Genomic DNA, 10,123 nt, shown 5'->3' with positions numbered 1-10,123 from the left:
GGAGCACAGGTGCATAGTACAGGATGTTCTTGCCACTTAGTAAGTTGGGATGATGTACATAGAAGAGTGAAATGGACTGAGGGCAAGTCAAAGACAGGACTTGGAATTAAGATAAGGGAGTAGAGGCACGGCTCACCCATCACTAAGGGTGCTAGTGGCCGAAATTGTGGGACTGCATTTTCCAACTCAGCTCCATACAAAATCCTAACAGTTACCCAAAGTCCTAAAGAAAAGGGCTGTTACAAATTATCCCAACCATAGCCAAGTTGCTTTTAGCTTTTTATTTGTTTATTAATAGAGGAGTTGTGTTATACATATAGCTTGAATAAACTTCATAAATGATCTTCAGAACAGGTTTTCTTTGCTGCATAACTTGACAGGTGTGAAAGAAAAATGAAAAACAAAAGCAAAACCCCCATGGTGTGGAAGGCTTAGCCGAACCTATCTTTGGAAATAGAATTAAACATGTTACTTGGACTAAACACAAGCTCATGTAAATTATAGCTAAAGCAGCTACAAGTTAACTAGAGAATGTGAGAATCTACTGTTTGATGTTCCTACCATCCTTTGTGCAAAAAAAAAAAAAAAAATCAGTTTAGTTCTTAAAATATTATTTGGATTTTTCTGCCAACATGAAGGGAAATAGAGATATTAGTCAAGTACTGAAAACACTGCCTTAGCAGCCATTTTGACATACTTTGGTTTACATTTAAATAAGCAGTAGGTAGCCCACATATTAAATTCCTTGATCTGTCTTAGATTAGGCTCCCTTACCTCTGTAAGTGGTGTTATAACATACTGCCTTCTATTCACATTTTTTGCTAAATTAGTGATATTTTGTAATTATGATCAGAGTTAAGTCAATCAAACAGATTCTAAAACCACTGTTAATGTTTACTTATAGATAACTGAATGTGATAGACTTTATATCAAGAAAGTCTAGGATCTATGATGTACCAAACTCTGCTGATAAATGACACCAATCAAAAGTCAGTGGCAGACAGAAGGGGTGGCATTTCCATAAAAGGGAAAAAAATTAAACATAACTAGTGTGTGTGTGGAGAGAGGTTCTTCTTCAAATATGAAGATATTTGTGCCAGATCCCATGCCATGGCTGGGTACTGGACATAAATAATTATCCCATTCTTGCCAGGCCACTTACAGTGCTAAGTCTTCTGTTTGTCCAAAACGCCAGCCAATCAAATGTCTAATATTACGGGTTTAGGCTGAGTGTGTATGAGTTGTTGTGCCACCTGCCTAAAACTCATGCCTTTCTGGGTTTCTAAAGATTAAATTTAAGTATAATCATAGATTTATTTTCTTTCTCCTGAACAGATTCTCCCATTTCCTTCCTTTCTGCAATTGTCATTACAGTAAATTCATCTCTGGATATGGCCTATTTCATCCTAAGTGAGTAATTTGCATTATGTCAAACTTTTGAAAACTAGATCAACATTACCACTACATTTATGTTACTTTTGTCAGCAAAACGGACACATTCTTTCAAAATTTCAACATTTCAATATTATTTTAATAGAAGCTTTAATTCCAGTTGGGCCTAAGTTTGGGGAAGTTAATGAGGAAAGGAATTGATTTTATGGAAAAGACATTTTTTAAAGTGTTTCCTTTGGAAGTGTCACACAGTGATAATCGTTGCTTTAATTATTTTCAAGACGATCAGAAGAAAAATAAGTGTAGAGTCTATTCACATTTCTTCCCAGGATAACACCCTAGGAATGTAGGACTTAGACGTTCTGAGATTATAATTGAGATTATAAGGCAGGGGCTCCCAAACATGAACAAATGGACGCATATGCAACGGCTGGGGCGTCCCTCACCCGTGTAAAACATTGCTCAGAAATAGAACCTGTGAATAGAAGTCTTCTCCTCCAGCTAAATTTCCCTTGGGGTGGGAGTGGATGAGTGGACAAGGAAATTCACCTTGACCTTGCTATGTTGTAAAAGTTAAGATACACTGTGAAGATCATCTTAAGTGTGTTCCTTTCTTTAGCTATACATAAGATATTCCCATATTGTTCCCGTATCCATTCACAGAACTGCTCTTTCTTTTCCATTTTCTCCCCTCCAGCTGCTCCATATACTCACCCTGGCTCTCTTCTGCCTGTGGGCATGTTTCTGTACAAAGTTAAAGGAAAGGCAGTAGTACAGTCTCTGTCTTCTCTGCTGTTACTTGCACACGTTTGTAATTCTTACCTTGATCAGGCCTAATATTACTTGCAACCCAGAGCCTTTTTATTTGATCTGATTTAAGATCACACATTCTGGGAATTGAAAGCAAACACCGAGACTCTGACCAATAATGGAAACAGTGTTATCATCCATGTAGAAATGTTACATGCTTGTTGATAACCCTGAGATAGGACGAATAATCTTCCTTGAGAATAATAGTGTGGATTCAGGTCTTCAGTTGCCCTCTCAACCTGTATTAATAGGATTTTCATTCATTTTGACACTGTAAAGAGAAAGCAGGGAAAGCTACGAGAGGAAGCAGATGGGGTCGGAGGGGGGTGGGGTGGGGGGGAGTGGTCAGTCTGCTTTCACACTGTAATAGAAGAAAAATGACAGCCCAGTTAGCTTTAGCTGGAATGTAACATATCCACAGCTTTATCACCCTGGAGGCACATTTTGACATAATAACAAACTACTGAGGAAGAACCACTTTTACCTAGGTCAGAATGACAGACTCCCAAGTGTTAGAGCATGGGCGACGGGGAGGGCGTGTGGAAACTACAGTCTGAAGCATTAGGAAGAAGGCTGCAGTCTGTACAGAGATTTTCATCAAGTCTCTACGCTGCCTAATAGTTTTCATCCAATACCTTGTAATTACTCCTCTGGCTTCTAATGGCATAGCATTTTGATTTAGAGCCTACCAAAATAAGATGAACCATACTTTATGACGACTATATTTATAATAAGATGCAGATGGTAAAGGAAACAGATGCCTCTGACATCATCTCCCATTCGCCTTCAACTTTTGCCGACACTGGCAGTCTGTGGACTCATTCAAAGGGATGCAAGATAAGTCAGGCAGTTTTCCAATTCTGTTTCCAGTCTAAAAAAACACTGGCAGCAGTGGCACTGCTTTCTTTGAGTCATACAGTGATAATTCCACAAGGAGAAATCTGATTCTAAGGCTGTGTCAGGCTTTGATGCAAAACGAATCATCAGAAAAAAAAAAAAAAAAAAAAAAAAAGAATCATCAGGACAGAAAAAAAAAAAAAATTCCCACAAATATCGGGAGTTTAGCCATTAGTAACTACTGACTGTTTTGCGTGACAGCGACAGAAAGAAAAGGGTGGGAGTGGTGATGGTGAACAGCTACAGCTTCAAGGGAGCAAGAAAGAGAGCGTTTTAAAAAGACAAGCAGGTCTAAAATACCGTATCGGTCCTTGGCAGCCACCGTTCCAAGACTGATTCTTTATTACTTCTAAATAAAAAACTTTGAGGATTTTCAGGTCATTGTTTCTGACCTCAAAAAAAAAAAAAAAATCCATTCTGTATTTCCATCTGTATTTTCCAGAAGGGATCCTATACTTCTGATAGGAGTTTTCTCCATTTCCCCAGTGATATCAGTGAACATTATACACAGTAAAAGGATATGTGTGTGTGTGTGTGTGTGCATGCAAGATAAATGCATTAGGACACCTTCTGAAAAAGATAAGGATTTTTTGCAGTCCATCTTGAAAGGAACAGACGCTTGGGTATAGCAGCAACTGCAAGGCCTTTAGCAGTGTGTGAGGTTCGAGATAGATCAGCACAGTTACAGATGAAGGAGAGAGTTAGACAAAAACCTTTAAAATCTTCCTATCTCCCCTGACCACTGTAATATAACTTCATCTACACCTCTGCAGCAGAAACATTTTAGCAGAAAAAATTCAGAAACAAAGGCAAGGAAAAGTGGTGACATAAAAATGAATTCTGCTAGGCCAAACAGGGTGCTTATTTTTAAATAATCTCTCTGTGCAAGTAGCAAACTGATCACTCTCTCACACACACACACACACACACACACACACACACACACAGTACAAGAATATACAAACTCTTCTAATTCATATCCACAAATTGGGTTGGAAATTATTAGTGCAAATTTCTGCTGACCTGCAGCATTTAGTCCATAAACTTTGGATATCCTAGACGATCCATCAGTGTCCAGCAGATGTTTTCAATCAGTTTAATTTCATCTCTAGGCAAGTTCTGTTTCCAAACATTAGTATTAGTTGGTGATATTTCCCCTTCATAGGGAAGATAGAAAAGGTTCGTGGAGGTGGCAAACAATATTTGGTTTAAACTAGCAGGAGACAAAGGAATTCCAAGAAAGGCAAAAATCCTTTCAGTGGTTTTCTGAGGAAAATGCACAATATCTTCAAACTTGATCATCTGGTAGCTGGTAGGCAGCAGGTCTGTGTTTATCCTCAAGGCTGCTGCAGTGTTTGCTAGCCACACGTGAGCCAGCAGAGACACTGCGTGTGGCTTGGATTTTGATAATTCTTTCCTCAATGATTCATACTCGGAAGCATAGCCCGAATTTAAGTTACATTTGCCTTTACCTCCCTCTATTTTAAACAATTTAGCTAAGTGCTCTGGTACATTCTTCAAAGAGTAAAGACTTGGTTTACTACTGTACAGCATCGAATAAATCCACGCCCGAGGGTCCCTCACCACATACAAGGCCCTCATCGAAGCTCCTAAAACTTCGTGGAAGAAATGCAGCTTTAAGGTCCAGCTCCCACTGTTCAGGCTGAGCACGGGCCGCGCGCTGGGGTAATGGACCAGGTGTCTCCTCAGAGCCCGAATGTATTCAGCGTCTCTATCAAAGGCGCCTTTCATTCTGCTTCTTTGTTCTGGCAAAGACTCTCTCCTTTTCAACTTCCTTTTTTTGTCCTTATTCGTGGTAAAATATTGGGCCAGTTTACCCCTGCCGGGTTCGTGCAGATGGATGTTTTGCAAATGGAGTTTTGTGTCTTGGACCAAGGACTGCAACCAGCCTCGGAGTAAACGGAAATGCACACCATGGACATCCGACGCCTTCCATTCACAGGCATCCACAAAGGAGTCGATCTCAAAGTCAGTTTCAGGGATGTCAATGTAGGCTGTGGGAACCCTGATGTAGAGAAAGTCACTGCTGTTGAAGAAGAGTTGTTTGAGAATTTCAGCTCCTGAGCCAGGAAGTGAGGTAATGACGATGTCAGGAAGATCGATGCGGTGCCCTTGGGGAGACACAGGCTTTGGGCTCGCTTCGGCCTCCGGCCTCGCCCACTTTGCACAGATGGGCTGAGTGCAAGTGCTCCACACATCCACCAGCTCAACGAACCACAAGGCAATAACAAGGGTGAGGATCCACCGCATTAGCTTTCTAAAAGAAAGGTAAAACCGCCACTGAAAAGTTAAGGTCACCAAGCTGATGCACAAAATCAACCCAACTGCTACATTAAATTTAAATCCAAAGGGAAAAATCACTCTGTCACGTCTTACGGGCTTCACTATGGCTTGAGTGCCCAAACCAAATCGGGTTATTTGGACCTGATCAGCCACACTGGCAAAGCCACCAAATCCCAGGTAATCGAACCTTGTTTTCAAGTTGTGGTAGTCAGTTACAATGGAAACAACGTGTTCAGTATTATTGACATTGAGAGAAATCTGAAGTCCAGAATTGGAATTATCAATAAATCTGCAGCTGGAAAGATTGACATATGGCCCATAAAAGACATATACGATTCTTGTGATTGTGGATTCCATCTGAAATGTAACATTAACAAATTGAGTCCACCGTTTCTTAAATTCAGCTGCTTGCTCTGCTTCCTGTATACTAGCAATGGGGCTACTGCCACGATGATCAAACCAAAACATTTTGTAATGTGCATCCCACACATCCATCATGGCACCGTTATACCTGTTCATGAACCTATATGGGATGTACTTAAAGTCAATATCCAGATTATGGAAGAAGGCACTGACAGATTTTATTGGGGAATCTTCTTGCCTCTCGACGTGATCAACCACTAGCAGAGTCTGAGAGTTTAAGAGAAGCAAAGCCCGATACACACTTTTCAGCTTCATTGCTGAGGAATAAGCTGACACTGCTTCCCCGCTTACAAATACCATGTCCCCATGTTGAGAGGCAGTAATGATTTCCCCCGCTGCATCACCAACCTCCTCGCCGGTCCACTTAAGCCACTGTGCACATTCTCCCAGCTGACCTTCCCAGGGCTTATTACATTGGCTTGTGGGTGATGGCGCAAACACCAGTACGTTGTTAAGGTGGCTCAACTTGGGTCCATAGAGAGCTTCGGAAACAAATACCTGCCCATTGGGGGCAAAAGTGAATGAGTTCTGATCTGGATGTTCATGTCCTGGGTTAAAGCTTCTCCACCCATCAATCCAGGAGTATGGCTGGAAGTGAACTATGTCATAGACAGCTCGCCCTCCTAGCTTCCCAGATTTAAAAGACACAAAGGTATTGGTCTGTGTGTTTGGCAACCCAGCCCCATAAGTGACAACACCCCAGTTAGGGAACGTGTGCATTTTTGCAGTACCATATTCTGCAGGAGGCCGTGGGGTGAGCTGGGGATCATACCAGATGTATTCAGTGTGAAGAGTACTCCACCTCTGGGCAGTGGAGGGGACCATTGGTCCATCTTTAGGCCGGTGCCTTCTGATTTGCTGAGCTAACCAATTTCCAGCTCCATTCTTTAAGACGAACTTATCCAAAAAAACTAACTGGCTCTCGGGACCATAAAACCAATTATAATTGGAATCTGCTATACCCACAGTTCTTTGGAAGCCTGGCAAGAGGGTGGCGTAATAGAACCAAAAGTGCATTTTTAACCAGTTATTATCCAAGTTGTTGATATTAAAATGGCGCTGGGCCAGAAAAACGTACTGTGTGACTGACTTAGCCGTGTAGCTTCCATAGGCAACACCTTCATCCAAAGTACCATCGACAATATGATTCAACAGAAACATCATCTTTTCCATCACATCTACTACAACCTGTTTCCATAGATTTACTTTAGATCCTTTATCCACCCCAGTCACCAACGCCCCAGTGAGTAACGCTATCATATTAGTAGCTTGGTGGTTATGAAGAAGTTGTTTGCCCCATGAGCGGACCTTGGAATACTCGTACATTTCCTCAGTAATAACCCATATTTTTTCTAGGTATTTTTGCCTTCGATGATCATCTAATAAGTTATATAAAAAGTCAAAGGCAGTGGCAAAACCTGTTAAGGAATGGCCAACTGGAACCTCATCCCCTGGTGCATTCTCCACCAGCCAGTCTTTGTAGCCCACCATCCTGTCCATATATTCCAAAACAAATTCAAAGGCAACTTTGTCTTCCGGGCATAACAAACAGTACAGTGCTAAAGGGGGCAGATTGTTACCATAAATTTCATTCCACTTGGCAGCAAAATCAGCATGCTTGGGTGGAGGTAGGTAGTATGTCGGGTTGGACAGCATAACCATCACTGCACTTCTGATAGCTCTAAAAAGATGCAAATGGCTTGTGCGAGACTTTTGCCTCATTGCTTGGATCTCTCCAGCATCAAAATATAAATGTGGATGAAGCATACTTTTCTTCAGCTTTTGGTTGGGTCTGAAATCTTGCACTTTCTGTGTCTTAAGCTGATCTATGTCGTCTGGGAAAACTGCCCAGTCAGAGTAATTGCTCACAGATTCTTCAAAAGTAGAGAAAGCAAACATCACTAACAGTAAAAATAAGAAATGTCCTGTAAACATTAACGCCATGATCCATCGGGGAGCTCCTTTCCTTAGGCATACATGTCAAACACAGTGCTCAATGTGTTTCCCATCTGCTGAGTATAAAACATACATTTAAGGCCTTGATAAAACACAGACTGTAAATCGGATATGCTGTGAAATCCAGCTGACATTCGGCTCATTCAAAGCAAGTACAGTTGCCAAAAAGAGAAAACTTACACTGTGGATCTGTTTGCCTGATGCAGTGTTGCTTCCAATAAAACTTCAAGGAATGTTAAAACCTCTAATTTTCCAATATCGCACAGTGAACAGGGGTGGAGATAGTCAAAAATACCATGAATTCACAATTTAATTCCTTGACATAAATCTGCCTAACACAAAGAGTCAAAAAACACACATTGTAAAAAAAAGAAAAAGAAAAAGCACTCCAAAATCCACGTTAAGAAGTCATTCCTGGAGCAGGAAACCATCATCATACGTGTCTGATGCCTTTGCCTGTGTGTGCTCAGAGAAGCTGACAAAGTACTGCAATTCTTGGAGCTGACTGGGTTGTTACTCCTCTCAGCTTTTTACACTTTTTGCTTTGAGAATTTTTTCTTCCTCCATTTTTGGGGCAAAAACATCCTCAACAAGTATTCAAAGTCCTACTTGGTTTTAAAACACTCAAGATTCCTGTCCTCATTTCAGATCTGTCTTTTTTCAGGCTTACTTACTCATCAGCCTGTTATGACCCAGAGAAAGCATTTTCCCATCTTCTTTTATCAGCTTCATCGGTACAGCTATGAAAATCTAATCTCTTCAACCACCTAGGTACTTCTCTTCCAGTCATGAAGTAACCACCAACTGGGAAAGAAAACTCCCCTTTCACCAACAGTGACGTGTCTTTTCTGTTCCTTTTTCATGACATACTCCTTTCTGGGGGAAAAACAAAACAGAAATTCTCTGAGGCTACAAGCATGCTGGGAGTTGACATAAACAGAAGATTTAAATGTTCTAACGTCTCCTGATAGAAATTTTAGAATCACAATAAGATCTGTTATTAACTACAATCTAGGTTAGACCAAATGGTTCTTTTTTCTTATACTTTTCAACGCATATATTAGGATAACAATGGTGGCAGAAGACAAGCGGCTACAAGATGTAACTTTCCTAAGAGTTTTTATTTTAACTGTGGCTTGCTTTAGTCATTTAAAATGTTTTTATTCAAATGCAGTTAACAGAAGATGAGTCCTGCTGTCATTCTTGTTTTGATCACAGAAGACTCAGAGACAAAAAGCAAAAGTTTAAAGGACCATTATGATTCTGGTTGAGGGCTTAACGTTCAAGGGCTCAGAAGGTGTCTTTGCCAGGGGAACTAGTAAGAGCAGTCACTTTTCTCGAAGGAGAAATCATGACACTGTGTGGGAGCGAGGAACAGCGAGCGGTCCTGCACCAGTCTCTCTCCCGTAGCCCGGTTTTCCATCCTTACAAGAAGCCACCAGAGGGAGCTCAGACCCACACTCAAGGAGCAGCTTCGCGGCTGCCCGTCTTCGGTTCTGAAGAACCTAACCAAGTTTCAGTCTTGGACAAGTCTCCTCTCTGCAGGAAACATGAACGCTAGGAGTTCCCTGATCCGCTCCGCCTGTTGCATTTTTTCATTCGCTTCCTACGAACATGCCAACTCCTTCCTCTGCTCCTCACCCCCGACCTCTGGCTGTGGTTTGGGGATAAGAGACCCCTCAAGGGCCAAGTCCGCTTACCTTGGCAGGTCCGGACGGGGTCTCCCGGCAGCGGTGGGCCCGGAGGAGACGGAAGCGGAGAGTTGGAGAAAACTGCTCTGCGCTGGGAGCCGGGCCGCGCGGCCCCCCGCAGGGCTCCTGGCGCCCCCGGCCCGGCGCCCCCCAGCACTGCAACAGGCTGCGGCCCCGCGCTCGCGCCCCGGCCGGCGCCGCGCGGACACGCCCGCCCTCGGGGAACGCCGGACGCCCCCCGGGCAGCCCCGGACCGCGGAAGGCAGATCCGCGCGCCGCGGGCGCGCTCGTGGACGCCGTGTCCAGAGGGGCGCTGGCGTGTCCAGAACGCGATGCCGCCGCGGCCGCTGCTCCGCGGTGCCAGCTCCGGCCGCGCGGCCCAGGGAGGGCGAGAGAAGGCTAGGCGGTCCGGGGGCGGGGCGGGAACGACGGGGGCGGGATCAGGGGCGGGGCTTCGGGGCCTCGGGGCTTCGGGGCTGGGGGAGAGTGACAACAGGAGGCTCAGGCTGGGAGTCGGGGGCGGGGCTGGAAGGAGGAGGGAGCGGGGCCGATCGCCCCCGGGATCAGAACCCAAGGGGCCCGGGGCGCGTGTGTTTCCGGCTGCTGTGGCGGCCTCGCGCTCCCGCACGGATAGAGCCCGAGGAGGGGGA

The 10,123-nt window shown here is 43.7% G+C and overlaps 1 protein-coding gene across 1 annotated transcript; it reads right to left on the bottom strand.

The window, feature by feature from the left end:
- Positions 1–266: 266 nt before the first annotated feature.
- DSEL (dermatan sulfate epimerase like) lies at positions 267–9,600 on the bottom strand. Its single transcript, XM_032603475.1, has 2 exons — positions 9,483–9,600; positions 267–8,658 (listed from the first exon to the last, which is right to left on the bottom strand). The coding sequence occupies exon 2, from the start codon at positions 7,768–7,770 to the stop codon at positions 4,132–4,134; it is 3,639 nt and encodes a 1,212-aa protein (XP_032459366.1). The 5' UTR covers positions 7,771–8,658; positions 9,483–9,600; the 3' UTR covers positions 267–4,131.
- Positions 9,601–10,123: the final 523 nt, after the last annotated feature.

This window comes from Phocoena sinus, chromosome 14 (genome assembly GCF_008692025.1).
Source record: "Phocoena sinus isolate mPhoSin1 chromosome 14, mPhoSin1.pri, whole genome shotgun sequence".
NCBI lineage: Eukaryota > Metazoa > Chordata > Mammalia > Artiodactyla > Phocoenidae > Phocoena > Phocoena sinus.
Note: the sequence above shows the minus strand (reverse complement) of the source record. Positions and strands in the feature narration are given on the sequence as shown.

Bases quoted from the DNA above. Each gene is read 5' to 3' on its own strand.
- DSEL (XM_032603475.1), bottom strand. From the start codon at position 7,770: ATGGCGTTAATGTTTACAGGACATTTCTTATTTTTACTGTTAGTGATG.